At 51.5% G+C, this 26,945-nt stretch overlaps 1 protein-coding gene and 1 non-coding gene across 2 annotated transcripts; one reads left to right on the forward strand and one right to left on the reverse strand.

Annotated features, from left to right (window-relative positions):
- LOC132587772 (synaptotagmin-5-like) lies at positions 1-25,230 on the reverse strand. Its single transcript, XM_060260139.1, has 5 exons — positions 25,089-25,230; positions 7,152-8,050; positions 5,380-5,545; positions 2,117-2,283; positions 1-182 (listed from the first exon to the last, which is right to left on the reverse strand). Exons 1-5 carry the CDS (start codon positions 25,162-25,164, stop codon positions 21-23), a joined length of 1,470 nt encoding a protein of 489 aa, XP_060116122.1. The 5' UTR covers positions 25,165-25,230; the 3' UTR covers positions 1-20.
- Positions 21,000-21,074, forward strand: TRNAM-CAU (transfer RNA methionine (anticodon CAU)). Its single transcript has one exon. It is a non-coding gene; the product is annotated as a tRNA-Met (tRNA).
- Positions 25,231-26,945: the final 1,715 nt, after the last annotated feature.

Genomic DNA, 26,945 nt, shown 5'->3' on the forward strand with positions numbered 1-26,945 from the left:
CAAATTGTCAGGTGTGCTCCTCAAGGGCAGAGCTGAGCACCTTCGGGTCGAATGGCGTGCCAACGAGCAGATTCCACCTTCCCTCGACTGCACATCTCTTTCCAGTGGGTCTGCCCCATCTCTGGAGCATCGGGGCCGATCAGCACTCGCCCCACGGCGCAGCTGCGAGTGTAGAGACGAGCCTGGGGGTGGGAGAAAGCAAGCAGCGTCGGCGCAGTTGAAGAAGAAGAAGAGGTTGGATTCATCTCCCTTCACTCAGACTGTCCCACAATCTCCTTTCCCTTCCTCTCCCCACAACAGACACCCTGGGAGGTCGGTGGTGCTGAGAGAGCTCTGAGAGAACATATGCAGGGGGGGGGGTTGTAGCAGGAGCTCCTTTGCATATTAGGCCACACACCCCTGATGCAGCCAATCCTCCAGGAGTTTACAGGGCTCTTCGTACAGGGCCTACTGTAAGCTCCAGCAGGATTGGCTCCATCAGGGGTGTGTGGCCTAATATGCAAAGGAGCCCCTGGTAGAATTCTATGTCTTGACCCTGTACTAAGAGCCCTGTGAGCTCTTGGAGGGTTGGCTGCATCAGTGGTGTGTGGCCTAATATGCAAAGGAGCCCCTGCTAGAATTCTATCCCTGGACCCTGTACTAAGAGCCCTGTAAGCTCTTGGAGGATTGGCTGCATCAGGGGTGTGTGGCCTAATATGCAAAGGAGCCCCTGCTAGAATTCTATCCCTGGACCCTGTACTAAGAGCCCTGTAAGCTCTTGGAGGGTTGGCTCCATCAGGGGGGTGTGGCCTAATAGGCAAAGGAGCCCCTGCTAGAATTCTATCCCTGGACCCTGTACTAAGAGCCCTGTAAGCTCTTGGAGGATTGGCTCCATCAGGGGTGTGTGGCCTAATATGCAAAGGAGCCCCTGCTAGAATTCTATCTCTGGACCCTGTACTAAGAGCCCTGTAAGCTCTTGGAGGGTTGGCTCCATCAGGGGTGTGTGGCCTAATATGCAAAGGAGCCCCTGCTAGAATTCTATCTCTGGACCCTGTACTAAGAGCCCTGTAAGCTCTTGGAGGGTTGGCTCCATCAGGGGTGTGTGGCCTAATATGCAAAGGAGCCCCTGCTAGAATTCTATCTCTGGACCCTGTACTAAGAGCCCTGTAAGCTCCTGGAGGATTGGCTCCATCAGGGGTGTGTGGCCTAATATGCAAAGGAGCCCCTGCTAGAATTCTATCTCTGGACCCTGTACTAAGAGCCCTGTAAGCTCTTGGAGGGTTGGCTCCATCAGGGGTGTGTGGCCTAATATGCAAAGGAGCCCCTGCTAGAATTCTGTCTCTGGACCCTGTACTAAGAGCCCTGTAAGCTCTTGGAGGGTTGGCTACATCAGGGGTGTGTGGCCTAATATGCAAAGGAGCTCCTGCTACAAAAAAAAAGCCCTGCCCGTGGTATATAAGTTCAACCAGAAGGCAGGAAGATACCTCTCCAGACCAGCGTTCCCTCTAAGCTGAGGTAGTGTGAGCTAGCTCATAGATTTGTAGCCTCCAGCTCACACATTTTTGTCTTCGCTCAGGAAGGATGACCCCAGGCCACAATATCTTATGCAACAGCTCACAACTTCGACGCCGGTAGCTCACAAAGTAGACTTTTTGCTCGCAAGACTCTGCAGCTTCGAGGGAGCATTGCTCCAGACCAATGTTCTCTCAAAGCTGCAGCGTTTTGTGAGCAAAAAGCCTACTTTGTGAGCTACCGGCGTCGACGTTGTGAGCCGCTGCATCGATTAGTGTGGTCTGGGGTCCTTCCCGAGCTAAGACAAAATGTGAGCTGGAGGTGAAAAAAATCTGTGAGCTAGCTCACGCTACCTCAGTTTAGAGGGAACGCTGCTCCAGACTTCAGTCGTTCTCAACCTTGTGGGTCACAGAGAAAGGAAAAGAAGCTGGTGGGCTTCTCTGGAGGGAACTGTCCAGCTAAGAGTCACAAGTCTCCCACTGTCGCCCCCTGGCAAACAAAACATCAACCAGTCGTCGTGTGTGTGGGGGGGTGGGGGTGGGATCCACCCAGTGGAATATGTTGCATGCTGAGATGCACCCGTGCGCTTGCCTCCATAAACCAGTCAGGAAGACCGTCTCTTCACCTGCATGACCGTGAACTCCAAAGACAGGGCTTGCTCCAAGATGTCTCCCGGGGGAACACTGAAGAGGAATGGGGTGTTCCACACAGGATTGCAGCCGGCGATGGACTTGGTCTCTTTGGTGTCAATGACCTCCCCGTTGTGGCAGAGGCGGATTGTGACGTAGTGGTCTAGAACAAAAGAAAAAAGCAGGGAATCGTAGGTCAGGGGTCCCCAACATGGCGTCCGCGGGCACCATGGGACTCATGAACACCTTTTGTAGTGCCCACTGGGTGGTGTTAGAATTGGGCAGGGCCAGGTGGAGTGCTTGCCCAGCACAGCTTCTGATTGGCCACTGGAGATCCAATCAGCTGAGCAGGATAAAACAATGTTTCCGCGGCAGCCGCCACCACCGAATTGGTTTCATTCTCTCTTGCTGTTCTTTTGCCAGCTGTGGTGTAGTGGTTAAGAGCGGCGGACTGTAATCTGGAGAACTGGGTTTGATTCCCCACTCTTCCACATGCAGCCAGGTAGGTGACCTTGAGCCAGTCACAGGTCTTGAAACAGTTCTTGAAAGAACTGTCCTCCCAAGAGCAGTTCTCTCAGAGCTCTCTCAGCCCCACTTAGCTCACAGGGTGTCTGCTGTGGAGACAGGAAGGGAAGGAGATTGTAAGCTGCTCTAAGACTCCTTTGGGTAGTGAAGAGTGGGGTATATAAAAATCAACTCTTCTTCTTTTCCAGTGCATTTTTAAAATTACCCCTTTTCTCCCCAGCACTTGGACTCCGCCTCCTGGGGCAGCCATTTTGTGGTTGACTGCACCCCCTAGAGCAGCCATTTTGTGGTTCCGCCCACCAACTGTGCCCGAGTTCCAAAGGTTGGGGACCACCCCACCTCTCATTGTAAGTAAAGGCCAAGCATCTGGACCTCAAGATGGAGGAGTCTGTGGCTGGGGTGGAATTTGTTATATGTCACAAGGAAGGAAGGAAGGAAGGAAGGAGGGAAGGAAGGAAGGAAGATAAGGGGGAGGTAGAAAGAAAGCAACTTTAATTTTAAATGCATTCTCCAAGCCACGGGCTGGCTTTGTTTGGAGAAGTGATTTAAAGAGAGAAATGCCTCCTCCAAGCCAGCTGACAGGGCGGTGGGGGCTTCAAGAGCCACACAGTCTGTGTGGAAGAGCCACAGCTTGGTCATCCCTGTCCTAGTCCAATATTTGTAACCTTTTACACCACGCTGGTTCAGGCCCTGGGAAGGAAACAGTTTCCAAAGCTGACTGGATAAAACCCATGAAGGCGAGGGTAGACAGACTGGAGCGGGAGCAGAGAAGAGCGAGGAGGGAGACCAGGGGCCCAGAGACCAAACCCTGTGAGGAAAGGCTGAGGGACTTGGGAAGGTTCACTCTGGAGAAAAGGATGATGGGGGACATGATGGCTCTCTTGGAGTCTTTGAAGGGCTGTCCTTTAAAGGAGGGCTGGGAGCTGTTCTTCTTAGCAGAAGAGGAAACACTTTTTGACAATAAGATATTCGATTTGTGAGGTGGGTGGGGCTGAGAGCTCTCCCAGAAGCTGCCCTTTCAAGGACAACTCTTGCTAGAGCTCTGGCTGACCCAAGGCCATTCCAGCAGCTGCAAGTGGAGGAGTGGGGAATCAAACCCGGTTCTCCCAGATAAGAGTCCACGCACTTCACCACCACATCAAACAGACGGGCTGTATGGCTTTATACCCTGCTGAAGAAGAAAAAGACATTGGATTTATATTCCGCCCTCCACTCAAGTCTCAGAGCGGCTCACAATCTCCTTTATCTCCCTCCCCCACAACAGACACCCTGTGAGGTGGGTGGGGCTGGAGAGGGCTCTCACAGCAGCTGCCCTTTCAAGGACAACCTCTGCCAGAGCTATGGCTGACCCAAGGCCATTCCAACAGCTGCAAGTGGAGGAGTGGGGAATCAAACCTGGTTCTCCCAGATAAGATTCCGTGCACTTAACCACTACACCAAACTGGCTCTCTAAGAGTTGTTCAACAGTGGGATCAGCTCCCCCTCCCGGGAACTCTTTAAGAAGCATCTAGACGAACACTTGTCAGGGGTGATTTAGGCTGATCGTGCATTGAGCAGGGGGGTTGGACTAGATGGCCTACACGACCCCTTCCAGTTCTGTGGTTCTAAACTTGGTTCCCTCTCCTCAAGCACAGTAGGGTTGCCAATCCCCAGGTGGGGACAGGGAATCCCCCAGTTTGGACGCCCTCCCCCCGCTTCAGGGTCATCAGAAAGCGGGAAGGGGGAGGGAAGAAGAAGAAGACTGCAGATTTATACCCCGCCCTTCTCTCTGAATCACAGACTCAGAGCGGCTTACAGTCTCCTGTATCTTCTCCCCCCACAACAGACACCCTGGGAGGTGGGAGGGGCTGAGAGGGCTCTCACAGCAGCTGTCCTTTCAAGGACAACCTCTGCCAGAGCTATGGCTGACCCAAGGCCATTCCAGCAGGTGCAAGTGGAGGAGTGGGGAATCAAACCCGGTTCTCCCAAATAAGAGAGCTATGGCTGACCCAAGGCCATTCCAGCAGCTGCAAGTGGAGGAGTGGGCAATCAAACCCGGTTCTCCCAGATAAGAGAGCTATGGCTGACCCAAGGCCATTCCAGCAGCTGCAAATGAAGGAGTGGGGAATCAAACCCCGTTCTCCCAAATAAAAGAGCTATGGCTGACCCAAGGCCATTCCAGTAGCTGCAAGTGGAGGAGTGGGGAATCAAACCTGGTTCTCCCAGATAAGAGTCCGCGCACTTCATCACTATATGGAAATGTCTGCATTATTCACTATGCAGACTGATTCCCATAGGGTCTAATGGAGCATTGACCCGCAGGTATCTGGGGCTTGGGGGGACTGTTTTTTCAGTTAGAGGCACCAAATTTGCAGCATAGCATCTGATGCCTCTCCTCAAAAGACCCTCCGAGTTTCAGAAAGATTGGGCCAGGGGGTTCAATTCTACGAGCCCCCAAAGAAGGTGCCCCTATCCTTCATGATTTCCAATGGAGGGAAGGCATTTAAAAGGTGTGCGGTCCCTTTAAATGTGGTGGCCAGAATTCTCTTTGGCGTTCAAATATGGCTTGTCTCAACCATGCTCCTGGTTCCACCCCCGAAGCCCCCAGATATTTCTTGAAGTGGACCCAGCAACCCTAAAACACAGTGAAGCTTGAGATCCGAACCCGGCACCTGAAAGCGATTTAAAATGCACGCAAGCATGGAGTCACAAAGGGCCGAGGCGTATGGAGCAGCACCTTCCTGGACCGTCTTACCTGGCGTCCCTGGAATGCGGGTGAGGCGGCCCAAGTTCTCCGCCTTCCGCACCAGCACTTTGATGCGACCGGCCAGCGCCTGGTACTGCAGGAGGAGGAAGAGCTGCCCGGCAGACTTGGGCCGGGGGAGCGGAGGGCTGCAGCTCACGTCCTGGGAACTGAGAGACTGGAATGAAAAACGGAGGAGGAGCAGAAGACGGTTAGGCAGCGAGCGACTGGCCACGTGATGATCGAAGGGCTCTCAAGCCTCTCTCGGATGGTTGGCGTAGAAGAGTGGAGAACAGACACGGAATTTTAAACTCAGAGGGTTGGTCTGTGGTGGCACTGAGAGGAGAAGGAGATTGGGTTTATACTGCACCCTTCACTTGGAGTCTCGGGAAGGCTGACAATCTCCTTTTCCTTTCCCTCCCCACAACAGACACCTTGTGAGGTAGGTGAGGCTGAGAGAGCTCGGAGAGAACCGCAGTAGAGAGAACAGCCACTCAAACTTTGTTCTGATGCTTGGCTACAGACTTACATCCGCTACACCACAGTGATTCTGCCCCTCTCTGCCATGTTCTGAACTGATCATTGTTGATTCCTCCACCTTTCCCATACCCTGTGGCATCTCTTATCAAGAAGAAGGCGATACTGGATTTATATCCCACCCTCCACTCCAAATTTCAGAGTCTCAGAGCGGCTCACAATCTCCTTTATCTTCCTCCCCCAAAACAGATACCCTGTGAGTTGGGTGGGGCAGAGAGGGCTCTCACAGCAGCTGCCCTTTCAAGGACAACCTCTGCCAGAGCTACGGCTGACCTAAAGCCATTCCAGCAGGTGCAAGTGGAGGAGTGGGGAATCAAACGCGGCTCTCCCAGGTAAGAGTCAGCGCACTTAACCACTACACCAAACTGGCTTATCAGGGACGTTTCCTTCACATTTCCTCTCATCTCTGGTAAAACTAACTCCATCGGGGCGAAAGCTGGAAGGAGATCTGAGTTCCAATCCCTACTTTGCCAAGAATACTGACTAAACTTGAACTAGTCGCTTTTTCTCAGCTTAGCCTACCTCATAGGGCTGTTATATAAATAAAACAGGGATAAACTAGGATTGCAGAGAACCAGATTCAGATCCCTGCTCTTCGTGGTGACCTTATTTGTTTAAAGTGTTCTGTCCTGTGCTGCCTCTTGCAAGACGACTCTCGAGCTCCAACCAATGTTCCCTCTAAGCGGCAGAGTCTTGTGAGCAAAAATTCTACTTTATGAGCTACTGGTTTTAAAGTTGTGAGCTACTGGCACTGAAGTTGTGAGCCACTACATAAATTATTGTGCTCTGGGGCCATTTTTCCTGAGCTAAGACAAAAATGTATGAGCTGGAGTCTAAAAATCTGCGAATTAGCTCACACTCAGCTTAGAGGGAATACATTTTTTGCAGCAATTAAACCCAATAAATGACCCACCCCAGCCCAAAATGCTGTGTCTTGCAACTTGATTCAGTTACACACACACACACACACACATATGCCTGATCTATCTCATGCGTTTTTGTAAAAATAACATGGTGGAGAGGAAAAATTACCCTGAGGTTTTTGGCAGAAACGTGGGATAAAAATGCTAAATAGTTTTTCTTTTTCTTCCGTGCCAACCCTATCACGCCATAATAGCCGCAGCAACATTAAGTTTCTGTAACAAGCAGCGGCTGTTCCTGCCTCACTTCTTGCTGTTCTGCTACCATACCGGCACGGGTGTTTGGTTGGAACACCACCCTCACAGTTCATCGGCACAATCCCTCACCTTTTTAAGTTTGGTTTTGGTGGTCGACAGTTCCTGGGTATAGGCGGAGGAGACGCCTTGTTCCAAGGCCGCTTGCGTGCATGGGAACATCACCTCCCCGATGAAGAAATCCTTCAGGTTGTGGAACCCCTTCGCATAGATGGCGAAGCGCAGAGTTAGACCCTGCAGCTCCTCCAGGCTATAGTGGCTGAAATGGAACTGCTCATGGAACTCCGGATTCAGGCTCTTCTTGTGCAGGGCGGTGCGCTGGGGCTCAGCAGATTTTGGAAGCAGGTAGACCTTGACGTAGGAATCCCGGCTGGCCCGGAAGCCCTTGGGCAGGTGGGAGACGCCAATCACTGTCACAATCAGGGTGGCCTCAGGCTCTGAGTAAAACAGAGTGAAGTGGAGGAGCGGCCGTGGCTTAGAACGGGCATTGGGCAGGTTCCTTAGCACGGTGTACGACCGTGTGATGTCGATGGCCTGGATGGGACTGGAGAGAAGATGGCTCTCATCCCCCAGTGCGCTGCTCCCGGAGATGGTACAGCGACGTCCCAGGCTCAGCGTGGGCTTGGCCGGAAGGGTCAGCTTGGCTGAGAAGGGGATGCTGGGTAAAGACGCCCTGCCACGATGTAGGCTCTTGGGTGGGCTGGCGTGGTCGGGTATCACCAGTGATTCGGTAAGCTCAGGAGATGGGCGATCGAGAACTTCTCCTTCGATCTCCGTGTACTGCTGCTGGATGGGCACAGCGGTCACTTGGGAAGGCAGGGCTAGCCCCAGGTCCACCAGGCTGCGATGCGGCCGCCACGCTTTGCCCTTGTCTTTCCGCTTCTTTCGCCAGTGCCAGCAGATCGCACAGCTGAGAAGAAGGCAGAAGCAGAGGACGGCGAGCCCCGCGCCCAAGAACACCTGCAGGTTAACTGAACACAGAAAAGGGGAGCTGTGAAGTCTGGAGGTTCGTTCGCACATTCATACGTAGCCCTGAATGGGCTCGCAAGCACATCTGCAATTCCAGGTGACAGCAGGGCCCTTTTTCTAGCAGGAGCTTTTCTGCATATTAGGCCATGCCCTCCCAATGTAGCCAATCCTCCTGGAGCTTACCGTAGGCCCTGTACTGAGAGCCCTGTAAGGAATTCTAGCAGGAGCTCCTCTGCATATTAGGCCACGCCCTCCCGATGTAGCCAATCCTCCTGGAGCTTACAGTAGGCCCTGTACGAAGAGCCCTCTAAGCTCTTGGAGGATTGGCTACATCGGGGGGCATGGCCTAATACGCAGAGTTGCTCCTGCTAGAAAAAGAGCCCGGAGCGATAGCAATAAATTTGTACGATTGCCATTTTCACTGTAAGGATGATGAGCTCAGCCCAAGCTGAATGCTGGAAGGTCTCGACGGAACGCCAAAGAAGCTTTGAATCAGAGTGGTGGGCAGCTGGATAATTCTGGTTCTGAGGAGGGGCATCACTAAAGCATTAAAAGCAGCCGTGGTGTACGTAAGACCGAGTTAGTGGGGCGCTGCATATTTAAGAAGATCAGAAGAGTCCCACCGGATCAGAGCAGTTGGGGGCAGGAGATCCCCCAGTTTGGAGGCCCTCCCCCCACTTCAAGGTCATCAGAAAGCAGGGGGAGGGAGCGAAATATCTTCTGGGCACTCCATTATACCTTATGGAGACTGATTTCCGATAGGGTATAATGGAGAATTCATCCGTGGGCGTCTGGGGTTCTGAGGGGGCTATTATTTTGGGGGTTTTAGTTAGAAGCACCACATTTGCAGCATAGTATTTGGCACCTCTCCTCAAAACATCCTCCAAGTTTCTAAAAGATTGGACGAGGGGGGTCCAATTCTATGAGCCCCCAAAGAAGGCGCCCCCATCCCTCGTTGTTTCCAAATGGAGAGAAGGTGTTTAGAAGTGACGCGGTCCCCTTTCAATGTGATGGCCAGAACCCTCTTTGGAGTTCAATTGCGCTTGTCAGAATCTTGCTCCTGGCTCCACCCCCAAAGTCTCCTGGCTCCACCGCCAAATTCCCCAGATATTTCCTTGAGTCGGACCTGGCAACTCTAGTGGGGATTCAGCCCTGAGTCTCTCAGCTCCCAGCCCAACACTGTAACCACTAGTCCGGGGTGTCAAACTTATTTGTTATGAGGGCCAGAGCTGCTATTCCTCCACCCTTCCTCCCCAAGGGAGGAGCCTCAGCCAATGGAGAAAAGAAAGGCTCTGCTCTGTAGCTCTTGTGCGATTGAGCAAGCCTGGCAAAGCAAGCTGTGATGCAGAAGGAAGCAAGAGAGAGGGAGAAGGAAGCAGATGATAGCCAGTTGCTCGGGGGCCTGATAGGAGCCCTCCGGGGGCCTGATTCAGCCCCCCAGAAACTGCATGTTTGACACCCCTGTACTAGTCTACATTGGCTTTCCAACTGGATAAGACCCCAAATTACCATCCCTACAGGCTTAAAGGCTGAGAAAGGACCATGTAAAAACAAGACCAGCAGCGGGTGGGAGGCTACCAAAGAGGATCTCGAGGAGCGTTGCCCTATTTCTTTTGTTCATTCATTCATGGAAGTCTGCATAGTCCATCGTTTTTTAGACAATATGACAGTAACTGAGCCCCAAGAAAGAAGAACATTGAGCACTTTAGGGAGAAGTAACTATTGAAGATGGTCGAGGACCTGCCTACCTGAGGGACCGTCTCTCCCCATGCGAGCCCCAGAGAGCACTGAGGTCAGCTGGGAAGAACAAGCTGACTATCCCTGGGCCAAAGGAGGCGAAATTGCAGAACACCTGCACACGGGCCTTCTCCGTTGCAGCTCCATGCCTGTGGAACCAGCTCCCGGAAGAGGTGCGGGCCCTGCGGAGTCTCGACCAATTCCGCAGGGCCTGCAAGACCATCCTTTTTAGGTTGGCCTTTGCAGACTGCTGATCAAGGACTGCCGAACTGATGGATCCGCCAAAGTGACTTTGTTCAGTGATCTTCGCCATCACGCAAACAGACAGAATAGCGCCAGGAACACCACTGTTACTGTTAAATTATGTCGAATGTAAATTGGAATGGTTTTTTAAGATAATGCTGATTTTAAAATTATTGTATAACTTTTTGTATGAATATGTTGCTAGCCGCCCTGAGCCTGCCTAGGCGGGGAAGGCGGGATATAAATAAAATTTATTATTATTATTATAAGATATAATTTAAAACATCAAATATCGCCACATTTAAAATTCCATCCCATACAAAACACGGCGACAAACCGTGTCTGGAACCATCACATCGGTCCGACGCGTTTGCTCAAAAGCTAGAATAAACCGAGCCGAGCCTCAAGACAGATAAAGCTCATGGAAAAAACAGCTCCTCTTATCAGCCTCGCTGCTTTGCTGACGCAAGGCGCTCTCCAGGCAGCTTCCTGCTCAAACACCCCTTGAGGAAGAGAGCCAGGTCTTTGCTTTAATCCGAGTCGGTTGGCGATCTGGGATTGGAGCAGACCAGGAACTGGGAATTAACTTTCCCTGAAAAGATGCACCAGGTGGGGCTCCACTTCACCTTTACCTATAGCCTGAGGAGGGGGCACTGGGTGAGCACATGAAGCTGCCCGATACAGACCCTTGGTCTATCATAGGGTTGCCAAGTCCAATTCAAAAAATACCTGGGGACTTTGGGGGTGGAGCCAGGAGCAAGCTTGTGACAAGCATCATTGAACTCCAATGGGGAGTTCTGACCATCACATTTAAAGGGACCGCACACCTTTTAAATGCCTTCCCTCCATTCTCCAATCTCTGAAGCAAAGTCCCCGAGAGCTAGAGAGGAAGGGCTAGCGAGTCGCTACAAATCTGGCAGCCCCGCAGCTTCCTTGCCAGGGTGCATGCCAACGCAGCCACTTTAAATAAATCAGGGCCTCCTGCTTGTTGTTAAGAACTGGCAGGTCTTCACGTCCAGCCCATTTGACACGACCAAAACCGACTCCCCTCCAAAGTCCGGATTGTCATTCTGCATCAGTCGTGACGAGACCAGTCGTGTGGAATTCATCTGCCTCTGGGAATGTACTATTATCGGAAAGGCTGCAGCCTCCAAAACGATGCAAAGAGCTGGATAAATAGACCTGGGGCAGGAGCTGACACCTGCTTCAGCAGAGCCAATATAAAGCAAGACGCGGGTGAGGAAGCGTGAAGATAAACCCACGCGGACTGCCAGGACAGGAGTCTTCACAAGTCATGATCCTGTGGGTGTTTGAAGAAGAAGAAGATGACCATAGATTTATACCCCACCCTTCTCTCTGAATCAGAGTCTCAGAGAGGTCACAATCTCCTTTACCTTCCCCCGCCCCACAACAGACACCCTGTGAGGGAGGTGGGGCTGAGAGAGCTCTTGCAGCAGTTGCCCTTTCAAGGACAACTCCTACGAGAGCTATGGCTGACCCAAGGCCATTCCAGCAGGTGCAAGTGGAGGAGTGGGGAATCAACCCCGGTTCTCCCAGGTAAGAGTTCGCACACTTAACCACTGCACCAAACTGGCTCTTCATCGGCCCGCAGAAAGCTGTCTCAGCCTGAGCCACAACATTCCACAATGATACCTGGCACTAAATTCAGCGTCCCGAGACTCTTAGCTTTCCTCTTCAGAAAGTGAGTTTCTAGTTCTTGTGGAAACAGGCATATAACAGAAGGGCCAGAGTAGCCAAGCTTATATTGGCAAGCAACTGTTCCGTCTAGAACAGTGTTTCCCAAAGTGGGCGATCTGGGGGGGGCTGTAGTAGCCTTGGGTACAATTGGGGGGGTTAATAAAAATAAGGGGGCAGTTAAAGCATAAAGGAGAAGAGAAGAGAAGAGAAGAGAAGAGAAGAGAAGAGAAGAGAAGAGAAGAGAAGAGAAGAGAAGAGAAGAGAAGAGAAGAGAAGAGAAGAGAAGAGAAGAGAAGAGAAGAGAAGAGAAGAGAAGAGGGTGGTAGGTGTCAAAACATCACATTTCTGGGAGGTAGCCAAAATTCCCATTAACAAAAATAGAGGGTTCGCTTTTGTCTGCTACTTACTGCAAATTCACCCAATTAGACTACTAATGAGAACAAGAACTCCTTCCACTTAAAATATAAGAAGGATGCAGTTTATTTACAAGACAAAATAAAAAACATAGAGGTGTACAGACAAACAAGAAACACAGAAACATTTAGCCTTACTAGGTATCCTAGTCAATACAGCCAGCAGCTTCTCAAGGTTGCTTGCCGTTTCTCTCTCAGCAACACAGTTCAAGTCAGGACAGTGGAAGCACTGAGGCGATTGCACAAACTTCTCTGAAGAGTTCCAACCTGCAGCTTTCTCCTCACAAGGTTTTCTTCAGAGCTGGTTACCAGGTGGTTGCTTCTGTTGATTTCAGCCAACTGCAGTGCCCCAGACACAAGAGTGTCTTCTGCAGGGGCAACACATGGGAGTAGGCAGGGTAGGCAACCGCCTAGGGCCCACCCTGCCAGGGTCGCTTCTGGGCGCCCCCTTACTCCCCCTTCCCATGTGGCACGATCTTGCCAGTCGACAGGCAAGCCGAGAGCCCCAGATGGCACTGCTGCTCCACCACTTTTCTTCGCAGGGCAAACGTTGCCTGCGCTTGTCGGAGGCTTTCAAGGAAGCCTCCAAAGAGAGCCCCATTTTACCGCTGCCTGCTGCTTTCAGGTTGAAAGCGACTGGGCGATAGCACCTTCCCATTGCACTAGTCAGAGCTGATGAGTGCAATGGGAAGGTGCCGCCCACCCAGCCGCTTACAACCCGAAAGCAGCGGGCATCATCTACCTCAAAAAAACAGCCCTCTCAAAGCCCCGAATACCCATGGATCAATTCTCCATTATACCCTTTTTTATTTTAATATTATCCTTTGTTATCTTAATTTTCTGTGTGTAGGGGGGTGCGGGGGCAGCAGAAGTTAGCCTCGCCTAGGGTGCCAGACAGACTAGGGGCAACCCTGGCTAGTCAGTAGTTTTGCCACTGCAATTTGCACCAATTATAGAGGCCAAAAATATCTCAGCTGTGCCCAGGACATCTCTAGCAGTGCCACACATGGCTTTTCAAGATGGGCCAGGGCGGCTTCTCCTCCTCCCCCCATGTCAGTTCTCACAAAGAGTTCAGGGAGATCTACTGGGCATGTAGAGAGCCAGTTTGGTGTAGTGGTTAAGTGCGCGGACTCTTATCTGGGAGAACCGGGTTTGATTCCCCACTCCTCCACTTGCAGCTGCTGGAACGGCCTTGGGTCAGCCATAGCTCTGGCAGAGGTTGTCCTTGAAAGGGCAGCTGCTGTGAGAGTCCTCTCAGCCCCACCCACCTCACAGGGTGTCTGTTGTGGGGGAGGAAGGTAAAGGAGATTGTGAGCCGCTCTGAGACTCTGATTCAGAGAGAAGGGCAGGCTATAAATTTACAGTCTTCTTCATGTGTAGCTTGCTATTCAGTACTGAAAGAAGTCTGTGGCAATTTATTTACACCCTACTTCTCCCCCCCCCCAAAAAAGAGACTCAAGGTGGCTTCCAACATCCTCTCCATTCTATCTTCACAATAATCCTGTAAGGCAGGTTAGGCTGAGAGTGAGTGACTGGACCAAAGTCACCCCACAAGGCAGACTGAAGATTTGAACCTGGGTCTCCCAGATCTAAGTTTGAGACTCTAACTCAGGGATCACCAACCTTTTTGACCCTGTAGGCAGCTCTGCAATGCTGATACAGGCAGGTGGGTGCAGCTGCAAAATGGCTGCCACGGGAGGTGGAGCCAGTCACAAAGCAGTTGCTGCAGGAGGTGGAGCCAGCCCACAAAATGGCAGCTGTCATTTACCTTTAGTCCCGCAGTGATGACTAGGGGGGGGGGCAGGGGATCCCTGGTTTGGAGGCCATCCCCCCATCAGAAAGCAGGGGAGGGAGGGAAATGTCTGCTGGGCACTCCATTATTCCCTACGGAAAATGATTCCCATAGTGTAGGCGTGGCCAAACTGTGGCTTGGGAGCCACATGTGGCTCTTTCACACATATTGTCTGGCTCCTGAATCAACCAATCACCACCCAATCAGCCGGCTTGGAGAACACATTTCTCTCTTTAAATCACTTTTCCAAGCCAAGCCAGCTGGCGGATTGGAGAATGCATTTAAAGTTAAAGTTGCTTTTCTTCCACCTCTCCCTCCCTTCCCCATCTTCCTTCCTTCCTTCCTTCCTTCCTTCCTTCCTTCCTTCCTTCCTTCCTTCCTTCCTTCCTTCCTTCCCACTTTGATTGTGACAAATATCAAATTCCACCCCAGCCACAGACTCCTCCATCTTGAGGTCCAGGTGCTTGACCTTTACCTACAATGTGGGGCGGGGTGATCCCAAACCTTTGGAACTCTGGCACAGCTGGTGGGCGGAACCACAAAATGGCTGCCATGGGGTGTGCAATCAACCACAAAATGGCTGCCACAGGAGGCAGAGTCCAAGTGCTGGGGAGAAAAGGGGTAATTTTAAAAACGCCCTGGAGTCTGCGCACTTAACCACGACACCAAACTGACTCTTCATATGAACATATGCAGCTACCTTTTACTGAATCAGGTCCTCAAAGTCAGTCTTGTCTACTCAGACTGGCAACAGCTCTCCAGGGTCTCAAGCTGAGGTTTTTCATGCCTATTTGTCTGGACCCTTTTTTGTTGGAGACGCCAGGGATTGAAGCTGGGACCTTCTGCTTCCCAAGCAGATGCTCTACCACTGAGCCACCGTTTCTCCCTCTCTAACCACTGTGCTTGGGGGGCACATTCGGAGGCATGCAGGGTAGGTTGCTCGGGCAGCCAGGGAGTCCAGCTGTCCTGCCTCCGCCCTCCCCGGCTTGTCAAGGGCAGACCGGGTGCCCGGGACAACTGTGAAGGCGCAGAGTGTCCTTTCTGGATTAGACGGAGCGGCAGAGCTGATAGGGACCAGGAGCGACAGGTCTATTTTCGACTCTACCTGGAAATTCACAGTCAGGTGCAAATCCACATGCTTCGGTCCCAGCTCGTAAACAGAGACGCGTCCTGATAAAAAGGCCACGAGGCTGTTCTCTTTCCCAAACTGTTTCCAAGCCAGCATCGTGGGAAGGTTTGTCCTCGGCCGAATGGAAAGCATCTACCTTAGACAACCCCCCCCCCCCAGTTGGTTTGCGAACCGCTTGGTGATGGGCAACAGTTTTGAGATTTCAGCAGCTGAAGGGGGCAGTAAGGTATGCATTAGGTTGGGGGAAGTCCTGTGTTCTAATTCCTCCTCCAAGCAGGGGTGGAATTCTAGCAGGAGCTCTTTTGCCTATTAGGCCGCACACCCCTGATGTAGCCAATCCTCTAAGAGCTTACAAGGCTCTTTTTTGTAAGCTTTTGGAGGATTGGCTACATAGGGTGTGTGGCTTAATATGCAAAGGAGCTGCTAGAATTCTACCCCTGCAAGTCATTTATTTCAATGGCAAAAGGCAGCTGCATTGGAGGGGGGGAGGAGACATAATTTGAGGTGAGGGCTGTGGAAGCAGGGCGGGGGCTATTTTCCTGATAGTCCCTTCCTCCCCCCCCCCCAAGAAGCTACCATTAAGCTCAAGGGGGAGAAAATGGTTTCCATATTATGCCAGTCATTTATTCCCCTACTTAGACTAAAGCTGGGAGACCCAGATTCAAATCCCCATCCTGCCATGGGAGTTTGCTTGGCGACCTTGACCCAATGACAGCCTCTCGGCCTAACCTACCAAACAGAGTTGTTGTGAGCAGGGCTTTTTTTTTAGCAGGAATGCAGTTACGTAAGAGAAGCCATGTGGGATCAGAACAATGGCCCATCCAGTTCAACATGTGTCACAGTTCCGGCTGGGTTGGTATCGGGGTGTGGCCTAATATGCAAATGAGTTCCATGCTGGGCTTTTTTTACAAAAAGGGAAAAAAGGAAAGGTCCCCTGTGCAAGCACCAGTCGTTTCGGACTTTGGGGTGATGCTGCTTTCAGAACGTTTTCACGGCAGACTTTTTACGGGGTGGTTTGCTATTGCTTTCCCAGTCATTGACGCTTCCCCCCCCCCCAGCAAGCTGGGGACTCATTTGACCGACCTCAGAAGGATGGAAGGCTGAGTCAACCTGGAGCCGGCTACCTGAACCCAGCTTCCGCCGGGGATCGAACTCAGGTCATGAGCAGAGCTTAGGACTGCATGAGCTTAGGGGAGGGACGGTGGCTCAGTGGTAGAGCATCTGCTTGGGAAGCAGAAGGTCCCAGGTTCAAACCCCGGCATCTCCAAAAAAGGGTCCAGGCAAATAGGTGTGAAAGACCTCAGCTTGAGACCCTGGAGAGCTGCTGCCAGTCTGAGAAGACAATACTGATTTTGATGGACCAAAGGTCTGATTCAGTATAAGGCAGCTTCATATGTTCATATGACTGCAGGTTTAACACTCTGCGCCACGGAGCTCTTTTTCTACAAAAAAAAAGAAAAGTCCTGTGCAAAACAATGGTGATGTCAGGGGGTGTGGCCTAATATGTCAATGAGTTCCTGCTGGGCCTTTTCTACAAAAAAAAAGCCCTGTGTGAAACAATGGTGACACCAGGGGGTGTAACCTAACATGCCAGTGAGTTCCTGCTGAGCTACCCAAAAGAGCCCGGGTTGTGAGGATGAAAATGGAGGAAAGGAAAATGATGTCAGCAAGGCAGAAGAAAACAAAATAAAATGAAGTGACTTTTGCACGCGGATAGGGTGTGACCTGGAGCACAGGTCCATCAGTGGCTATTAGCCACAGTGTATGTGTGTATATAAAATTTTTTGCCACTGTGTGACACAGAGTGTTGGACTTGATGGGCGGTTGGCCTGATCCAACATGGCTTCTCTTATGTTCTTATGTTCTTATTTACTGGCAAAGGGGTGGGTGGGAAGGTTTTAATCTCCAGCCTCAATGGGAGGTCCCTTGTTACCTTCACAGTAAACATTAGGGATTCAAAATTCAGGAGTTGGATCTACAGGGGCAAAAAAAAGGAAGCAACCTGGAAGGAGAGATTCTTCTGGGTACAAGAGAACTCCAAATCTACTTCCAGGACTTAAAATATGAATTCACGTTGCTTAAAAGTGCCTTTGCCCTCACTCGAAGGAAATTCTAGAAGGCAAGAGCAGGCGTAACTCTTCGCAAGATACAGTTCTGCGGCCTTCTTTTTCCTTGTTATCTTTGTAAGCAAACGTGGCTGCATATATAGCTTTGGGAAACAAAAACTGAAATTTCCAAGGTCCCCCCTCACAATAGGTTTGAGGGGCCAGGCCCCCCTGTGCCCCTCAGCTACATGTTTCCTGTAAAGCATTCAGAGCAGCCTGCAGATATGATTCCAACTTCCCCAAATGTGTGCAGCAGAGTGACTGGCCGAAGGTCATACAGTCACTAGGGATTTAAACCTGATTTCCCTTGTCCAAGTCTAACACTCTAAGCAGGAGCAGGGTCTTTTTGGTTATGGTCCCAGAATTCTGGAAAGCTCTCTCTCTCTGTGTCTTTAGGAAAGTGTGTCGAAAGGTTTTTTGATTCCACCAAGCCTTAGGGAACAAACTGGAATCAACTAGAGAAACGGCTTGGGAATGTCATGCTTATCAAATTTGGCTCACTGTCTGGAAAGCAAATGGGGAACGTTTGAAAACACAGTATATAAATACTGGGGATAAATCAAGCTCTATTTGTTGGCTTGCTGCCTCTTTGGCAACCGTCACAGCATTTTTCTCTTGGGGGTGGGGATGGCTATAACAACTACTAACCTCAACCTACTCAGATTTATCTTGGCTCCAAACTGTGACATAGCTCTGGATTACAAAACTCAAAAATGCACATGAGCAAAAGGGTATTCAGAGAGCTTGTGAAGAATCGAGCACAATTTGCTCCACAACAGAATCTAGCACAATTTGGATCCACAACAGAAAACATAACTTTGGACAAAGGCAGAAAACAAAGCATATCTTTCAGACCACGGGTGGCCACATGTGGCTCTTTCACACATATTGTGTGGCTCTCAAAACCCCCACCGTCCCATCGGCCAGCTTGGAGAAGGCGTTTGTCTCTCTAAATCATTTCGCCAAGCCAATGCTTGGAGAATGCATTTAAAGTTAAAATTGCTTTCTTTCCACCTCCCCTTCCTCCCTCCATCTATTTTCCTTCCCTCCTTCCTCTCCTCCATCTTCCTCCCCTCCATCTTCCTTCCTTCCTTCCCTCCCTCAAAGATCTGGCATTCATGTCGTGGATCTCAAACATCTTAGGTTTATTCTATTTGGCTCTTACAATAAGCAAGTTTGGCCACCTGTGTTAGACTGTCAGACTGCAACAGAGACCGGGGTTCAAATCCCGTACCTGGGGCGGCCTTGAGACAGGTGCTCTCTCCACCCAGTCTACCTCACAGGGCCGCGGCGAGGATAAAACAGAGGAGATTAGAACTATATTTGCTATCCTTGAAGGATGGGTTGGATGAAAATCTCCTAGGATAGATGGAAATGGAACTTCCGGCATCCTGAGGTTGAGTCCAGTGGCGCCTTTAAGACCAACCAAGTTTATTCGAGGTGTGAGCTACCTTCATGGAAGACACCACATTAAGCCGCACAGGATGGAACTCCATCAACCTTACAAGTCCACACACAAGCTCACACTTTGTCGGTTGTAAAGGTGTCACTGGACTCAAATTGTTCTACCGCTTCAGACCAACACGGCTACCCAACTAGATCCATGGTCAAACTTCACAGTTTACAGTATTCTGCATGAGCAAACAGAGAGAGATGGATTAACAGCCGGTCCAGCAGTCACCAGTTCGAATCCTGCCTTAGCCACAGACCCATGAAACCAGAACTATTCAACCTAACCTGCCATAAATAACATTGGGATGTTATCGCTGGCCTACTCTGCAGGGTGATCGTTAGGGTTACAACACAAAGAGGGCTTCTGGCTGTGGGTTGGGAAACACCTGAAGATTTTGTGGGCGGAGCTTCAGGAGGGTAGCATTTGGGGAGGGGAGGGGCCTCAACAAACTATTTCAAGGGTCAAAGCTCCCTTCTTCAGACATGAGTTGGAGTGGAAATCTCCAGATCTTTATATCCCAGTCAGAAGGTGGGAGGAGGTACTGTAAAGAAGGAATTTAGGATATCAAGGTACAGGGCTTTTTGTGTGGCAGGAACTCATTTGCATATTAGGCCACACACCCCTGATGTAGCCAATCCTCTAAGAGCTCACAGGACTCTTTGTTGTAAGCCCCAGGAGGACTGGTGACATCAGGGGGCGTGGCCTAAGATGCAAAGGAGTGCCTGCTACAAAAAAAGCCCTGTCAAGGAACAACTAAGGTTGCCAACCTCCAGAGATCACCTGGAATTAGAATTGATCTCCAGGAGACAGAGGTCAGCTCCCCTGGATAAAAAACCTGCTTTGTTTGGGGTAGTGGCTAAGTGCGCAGACTCTTATCTGGGAGAACCGGGTTTGATTTCCCACTCCTCCACTTGCAGCTGCTGGAATGGCCTTGGGTCAGCCATAGCTCTGGCAGAGGTCGTCCTTGAAAGGGCAGCTGCTGTGAGAGCCCTCTCAGCCCCTCCCACCTCACAGGGTGTCTGTTGTGGGGGAGGAAGATAAAGGAGATTGTGAGCCACTCTGAGTGGAGGACGGAATATCAATCCAATGTTGTCGTCTTCTTCTTTGGATGGCGGCCGCTATGACATTATACCTGGCTGCAGTCATCCCCAGATTCCACTCCCAAAGTCTCCAGGCATTTCCCAGCCAGGAGCTGGCAACCCCAACTACAATGCACATTGTAATTCGCTTGATTCAAGCAAGGGGAAATGCTTGGGATAAAATCAGCACCTGATGTGAAGTAAGAATCCTGTGTCCCTATTCAGTCCACTGTTCTGAACTTGTGAACAAAATTTGTGAATGTTTAGATGTTTATGGTCCCCTCTGCCCTGCTCTTCCAAAGCCCCCTAAGCAGGGGTGGAATCCTCGCAGGCGCTCCTTTGCATATTAGGCCACACACCCCTGAGGTAGCCAATCTTCAAAAAGCTTACAAGGCTCTTTTTTGTAAGCTCTCGGAGGGTTGGCTCCATCAGGGGTGTGTGGCCAAATATGCAAAGGAGCGCCTGCGAGGATTCTGCCCCTGCCTCTAAGCATCTCCTGCCTTCTACTTTCTCCTGCTTCCGTTGCCTCCACTCGCTCCTGGGTAACTCGGCGCCTTTCTGCAACATCCTCTCCCTCCCTCGGCTCCAAACAAAGCCCCTCTGTTTGCCTGAAGCAGAGCCCTTCTCTCCTGGACAGGCAAACAAAAAGAGGCTCGGAAGCCAAATAGCACCTCTGTAATGGATCCGGCAGCCCCAGGTGGGTCAGGCAAAGGCAGACAGACCGTGCCCAGAAAAGCATCCCCTTACGGCCCCCGAGACATCAAACCTACCTGGAATGTTGCATGGAATGTTAGTAAAACATTCAAGGGGCGTAGAGCAGCGATGGCCACGAAGAAGAAGAAGAATTGCAGATTTATACCCCGCCCTTCTCTCTGAATCAGAGTCTCAGAGTGACTTACAATCTCCTTTCCCTTCCTCCCCCACAACAGACACCCTGTGAGGTGGGTGGGTCTGAGAGAGCTCTCCCAGAAGCTGCCCTTTCAGGGACAACTCCTGCGAAAGCTATGGCTGACCCGAGGCCATTCCAGCAGCTGCAAGTGGAGGAACGGGGAATCAAACCTGGTTCTCCCAGATAAGAGTCTGCACACTTAACCACCACACCAAACTGACTCTCAGGGCACAGATGCCAATCTCGCACGGGGGGGGGGGGGGCTGGCAATTGCCTGGAATGAGAACTCATCTCCAGGCAACAGAGATCAGCTCCCCTGGAGAAAACGGCTACTTTGGAAAGTGGACTTTATGGCATTAAACCTGGCAGCAGTTCCACCCAGCCCCCCAGACTCCACCTCCAAGGTCTCCAGGGGAGGGATGGTGGCTCAGTGGTAGAGCATCTGCTTCATAAGCAGAAGGTCCCAGGTTCAATCCCCGGCATCTCCAACTAAAAAAGGTCCAGGCAAGCAGGCGTGAAAAACCTCAGCTTGAGACCCCGGGGAGCAGCTGCCAGTCTGAGTAGACTGACTTTGATGGACCGAGGGTCTGATTCAGTAGAAGGCAGTTTCAATGTTCAGACAAATTGAAAGAGACATGGGGCAAGGGCTGTTGGCCACAATACCTGCATGTACAGAGGCAGTCTATCTCTGAATACCGCCTGCTGGAAAAACAATCACAGGGGGAAGAAGATATTGGATTTATATCCGCCCCTTCACGCCAAATCTCAGAGTGGCTCACAATCTCCTTTCCCTTCCTCCCCCGCAACAGACACCCTGTGAGGTGGGTGGGGCTGAGAGGGCTCTCACAGCAGCTGCCCTTTCAAGGACAGAGTCTCAGAGCGGCTCACAATCTCCTTTCCCTTCCTCCCCCACAACAGACACCCTGTGAGGTGGGTGGGGCTGAGAGGGCTCTCACAGCAGCTGCCCTTCAAGGACAACTCCTACGAGAGCTCTGGCTGACCCAAGGTCACTCCAGAAGCTGCAAGTGGACGAACGGGGAATCAAACTTGGTTCTCCCAGATAAGAGTCCCCACACTTAACCACTACACCAAACTGGCTCTCTGGAAGAGGAATTGTAGGGAGAACAAGTATGCCGCCCTGTCCTCTCTGCTCAAAGGGTGGACTGAAAATGTATAGCTGGATTTGACCCTAAAGATGCTGCTGAAGTCTACTTTCTCCATAAGGGGATGACTTCGCTTATAGGCTCTGGGGAGGAGGACATGAGAATCCTAAATTTGGGGCGGGGAGGTTCTGGGAAGGAGGTTGAGTGAGGGGGCCTCTTCCCGCTGTGCCCTCAGCAGGGCTACGGGCTTGGCATAGTGCCATGCTGGGATGATGGCTGATGGCCAAGACCAGAGCTCAGTTCCAGCTGGTTTGGTGTCAGGGTGTTGTGGCTTAATATGCAAATGAGTTCCTGTTGGGCTTTTTCCTACCAAAAAGCCATGTGAAACAATGGCGGTATTAGGGTGTGTGGCCTAATATGCAAATGAGTTCCTGCTGGGCTTCTTCTACCAAAAAAGCCCTGGCCAAGACAGATCATTGGTCTGATCCTCAGAGTGCTTCTCACAGCAGCTGCCCTTTCAAGGACTATGTAGTTTCAGAGGACAGCTGTGTAGGTTTGCTGTGGAACAGGCAGATTCAAGCCCAGCGGCACCTTCGAGACGAACAAACTTCTCAGGGCTTCAACTTCTGAGAGTCCCAGCTTCCTATCAGATGAGGGGGCCCTTTGCCTCTTTAAAACTCGTACGTAAAAAAAAAATTCGCCCTCTAGGTTACTGGATCCAAATCCAGCTCTTCGTCAACATAGTAACCGGATTCAGATGGCTTTACTAACTGATTCAGTGTCGAGATCACGTGAAGTAGTGGTATCGTTTTACTCTGCTCCGGTTAGACCTCACCTGGAGTCTTGTGTTCAGTTTGGGGCACTACCTTTTAAGAAGGATCTAGACAAGCTGAAGAGGTCCAGAGGAGGGCGACGAAGATGGTGGGGGGTCTGGAGACCGAGTCCTATGAGGAAAGGTTGAAGGAGCTGGGCATGTTTAGCCTGGAGAGGAGCCGGCTGAGAGGTGATAGGGTCACCATCTTCAAATACTTGAAGGACTGTCATATAGAGGATGGGGTGGAATTGTTTTCTGTGGCCCGGGAAGGTAGGACCGGAACCAATGGGTTGAAATTAAATCAAAAGAGTTTCTGGCTCAACATTAGGAAGAACCTCCTGACTGTTAGAGCGGTTCCTCAGTGGAACAGGCTTCCTTGGGAGGTGGTGGGCTCTCCTTCCTTGGAGGTTTTTAAGCAGAGGCTAGATGGCCATCTGACAGCAAAGAAGATCCTGTGCATTGAGGGGGAGGTGTTTGTGAGTTTCCTGCATTGCGTAGGGGGTTGGACTAGATGACCCCGGAGGTCCTTTCCAACTCTGTGATTCTATGAGGCGGAGCCAAACACACTGAAGAAGCCCGAGCGCAAGAGAGAAGAGTGGGAACTCTACCAGCAGGGGTCATTTCATAGAAAAAGAGGTGCTGGAGCTCATTAGCACAACTCATCTGCACAACTTCCTGACCGTTAGAGCGGTTCCTCAGTGGAACAGGCTTCCTCGGGAGGTGGTGGGCTCTCCTTCCTTGGAGGTTTTGAAGCAGAGGCTAGATGGCCATCTGACAGCAATGGTGATTCTGTGAATTTAGGCAGATCACGAGAGGGAGGGCAGGAAGGGCTGCATCAGGGCTTAGTTCTTGTGGCCCCTTCTTGCACCCCCAGGGAAAATGCCGATTGCTAGTTTGGAGTCAGTCAGCAATTTTTCTCCAGGTCAGTTTAGCCAGAGATCCTGGAGGGTTTTTTTTTTTTTTTGCCATCTTCTGGGCATGGAGCAGGGGTCACTGGCGATGTCTGTGTGCAGGGGAGATATTTGTGAATTTCCTCCCTTGTGCAGGGGGTTGGACTAGATGGTCCCGGAGGTCCCTTCCAACTCTAGGATTCTATGAACACCAGATCTTTAACAAAAACGACAGAAACGAGCAAAAGTCCAGCAACACCTTTAACACCGCTTGTGGCAGGCGAGGAGCTTTCGTGAGCGACTCGTAAAAAGGTAAAGGTAGTCCTCTGTGCAAGCACCAGTTGTTTCTGACTCTTTGCTTTCATGACGTTTTCACGGCAGACTTTTTACGGGGTGGTTTGTCCTTGCCTTCCCCAGTCATCTACACTTTCCCTCCAGCAAGCTGGGGACTCATTTGACCGACCTCGGAAGGATGGAAGGCTGAGTCAACCCTGAGCCGGCTACCTGAACCAGCTTCCGCTGGAATCGAACTCAGGTCGTGAGCAGAGCTTGGACTGCAGGACTGCAGCTTTACCAATCTGCGCCATGGGGCTCTTAACAAAAGGAAAGGTCCCCTGTGCAAGCACCAGTCGTTTCCGACTCTGGGGTGACATTGCTTTCACGTTTTCACGGCAGACTTTTTACGGGTGGTTTGCCATTGCCTTCCCCAGTCATCTACATTCCCACCCCCCCCCCCAGCAAGTTGGGGACTCATTTTACCGACCTCGGACGGATGGAAGGCTGAGTCAACTTGGAGCTGGCTACCTGAACCAGCTATTCATACCACAAATATTCATGCCACAAATTCTGTTAATCTTTAAGGTGCAAATTACAATAACACATGGAGGAGGGGGCTGGGGCTGAGGGGTAGAGCTCTGCTTACTATGTGGAGGGTCCCAGGTTCAAGCCCCGGTATCTCCAGTTAAAAGGAGACCTTGGAGATCCACTGCCAGTCTGAGTAGACAATGCTTTTCTGTCTTTAGGTTGCCAGACCCAAATCTAGCTCTGAGAGCCAGTTTGGCGTAGTGGTTAAGTGCGTACAAGGCAGCTAGCGATCCATGTTTGCAGCAAGCAAATGATGCACCTGGATAAGAAATGCTTCTTAACTTCTTCGCCTTGTAACAGGGGTGGCCAAACGGTGGCTCGGGAGCCACATATGGCTCTTTCACACATATTGTGTGGCTCTCGAAGCCCCCCCCCCTACCCCATAGGCTGGCTTGGAGAATGCATTTGTCGCTTTAAATCACTTCTCCAAGCCAAGCCATCCAAAGCTTAGAGAATGCACTTAAAGTTAAAGTTGCTTTCTTTCCACCTTTCCCTCCCATCTATTTTCCTTCCTTCCTTCCTTCCTTCCTTCCTTCCTTCCTTCCTTCCTTCCTTCCTTCCTTCCTTCCTTCCTTCCTTCCTTCCTTGTGACTCTCAAACATCTGACATTTATTCGATGTGGCTCTTATGTTAAACAAGTTTGGCCACCCCCACCTTGTAAGAATCAGAGAGAAGCCATCCGAGGCTGAAATCCAGGAAAGGGGTGCAGCGATAACCCTCTTGCTAACTTTGTTCCTTCCCCCTTGGGGTCCTACAACCGGTTGTCCCCTCTTGGGTATCCCTTTGCGCTCAGTGCCTAAACCAGCCCCCCTGACAGTTCTCCCATCTTACCTGCTTGCCCGTTCTTGTTTCTCAGGTGAGGCGCCAGGTCAGGCGAGCCCTTGAGCGATGCCGGCAGAGTTGGCATGAGGAAGTCCACGGAAAACTCCTGGAAGGAGGCAAAGGAAGGAAGGGAAAAGTGAAGAAGGGATCGGCAGAGGCTCCATCCACCGCTGGGGAGAAGCAAGAGAAGATTCCAGGCGGGATGTGCGACCGTCTGGTCAAGAGAGGCCGGGAAACACTCCAGGCAAACAGGTGGACCGGTTCCAGCCTTTATACCCGGGTCTGAGCCCAGGAGAGGGCGGCTTCCCGCACTGAAGGGCAGGGGGAGGGAATACCAGCATAGGCTCTCGAGGGCTTTGTTGCCAAGGCACCGGCTGAGAGGAGTTTTGGTGGGAGGGGAAGGCGACCAAGTGAAGTGGCGGGGCAGGAGGCCCGGCCAGGGCTCCAGAGCGCAGGGACGGCGCTCTTGAAAAGGAGCCGGGGGTTTTGAAAGGTGGCGCCTTACCTTTTTGCTTTTTAAGGCACGTCCAGATATAGGTCGAAAGAGAAGCTAGCCAGAGGGGTTTGCATTCACGGGGTGAGTCTGGCTTCCCTCCCCTTTGCAGCACAGGCCGATTGCCGTGCTTCTGAGGGTTGCCAGACTCCAGGCAGGGCCTGGAGACCAGGGTTCCCTCTAAGTTGAGTTCGCGTGAGCCAGCTCACGGATTTTTAGCCTGCTTCAGCTCACGCCTTTTTTTGTCTTCGCTCAGGAAGGATGACCCCAGGCCCACTCGTCGATGCAGGAGCTCGCCGCTTGAACGTCAGGAGCTCGCGAAGTAGAAGGTTTGCTCACAGGACTCTGCAGCTTAGAGGGAAGATTGCCGGAGACCTCCTGGAATTACAACCGAGCTTCAGACAACGGCGACGAGTTCCCTTGGAGAAAATGGGCTGCTTTGGAGGGTGGGCCCACTGGGATTATACCAAGATCCCTTCCCCCAAACTCTCCCCTTCTTAGGCTCTACCCCAGGGCTGTAGCCAGGATTTTAAAAGTCGGGGGGGGGGGCTTTTTAAAAACTCAAGGGGGCCCCCTTTCCCATCCACTTGTCACTTCTCAGAAGCTTCCTGGGGTAGGGGCAAAAGCTGGAGGCTCTGAAAACGGCCAAGTCAAAGCAGCTGACCCTAAAACTTTGGAGTGAAGAAGGGACTGCGCTTTGCAAACGGGGGGGGGGCGGGGTCCTTCCACCTGCCTCTCCCCCACTTTGCAGCCAGCTGCATCCATCCCCCCTCCCCCCAGGCCATCCCCTAGGGCTTCTCCTGCACGTCCCACTCCTGTGCCCCCCTCCACTCCACCTGCTGCTGTCGCAGTGCAGTGTGCCCTGCTCAGCTCTCCTGGCTCTGGCTGCTGTTGATGACGTTTTGCCAGCTCAGGCCCACGGCAAAAAGAAAATGAAAAAAGCAGACTGTACCTCAGAGCCCCCCTGGAAGTCAGGGGGCCCTACTAGGGTTGCCAATCCCCAGGTGGGGGCAGGGGATCCCCCGGTTTGGAGGCCCTCCCCCCGCTTCAGGATCATCAGAAAGCGGGGGGAGGGGAGGGAAATGTCTTCTGGGAACTCTATTATTCCCTATGGAGATTTATTCCTATAGAAAATAATGGAGAATTGATCCGTGGGTATCTGGGGCTCTGGGAGGGGGCTGTTTTTTGGGGTAGAATCACCAAATTTTCAGTATAGCATCTAGTGCCTCTCCCCAAAATACCCCCCAAGTTTCAAAAAGTTTGGACCAGGGGGTCCAATTCTATGAGCCTCAAAAGAAGGTGCCCCTATCCTTATTTCCTATGGAAGGAAGGCATTGAAAAGGTGTGCCGTCCCTTTAAATGTGAGGGCCAGA

Source organism: Heteronotia binoei, chromosome 19 (assembly GCF_032191835.1).
Source record: "Heteronotia binoei isolate CCM8104 ecotype False Entrance Well chromosome 19, APGP_CSIRO_Hbin_v1, whole genome shotgun sequence".
In the NCBI taxonomy this organism is placed as follows: Eukaryota; Metazoa; Chordata; class Lepidosauria; order Squamata; family Gekkonidae; genus Heteronotia; species Heteronotia binoei.

Coding starts and splice junctions, on each gene's coding strand:
- LOC132587772 (XM_060260139.1), bottom strand. CDS start 25,164: ATGCCAACTCTGCCGGCATCGCTCAAGGGCTCGCCTGACCTGGCGCCT. Junction 8,051..25,088: donor AAACAAGAACGGGCAAGCAG/GTAAGATGGGAG, acceptor TTCTGTGTTCAG/TTAACCTGCAGGTGTTCTTG. Junction 5,546..7,151: donor CCAAAACCAAACTTAAAAAG/GTGAGGGATTGT, acceptor TTTTCATTCCAG/TCTCTCAGTTCCCAGGACGT.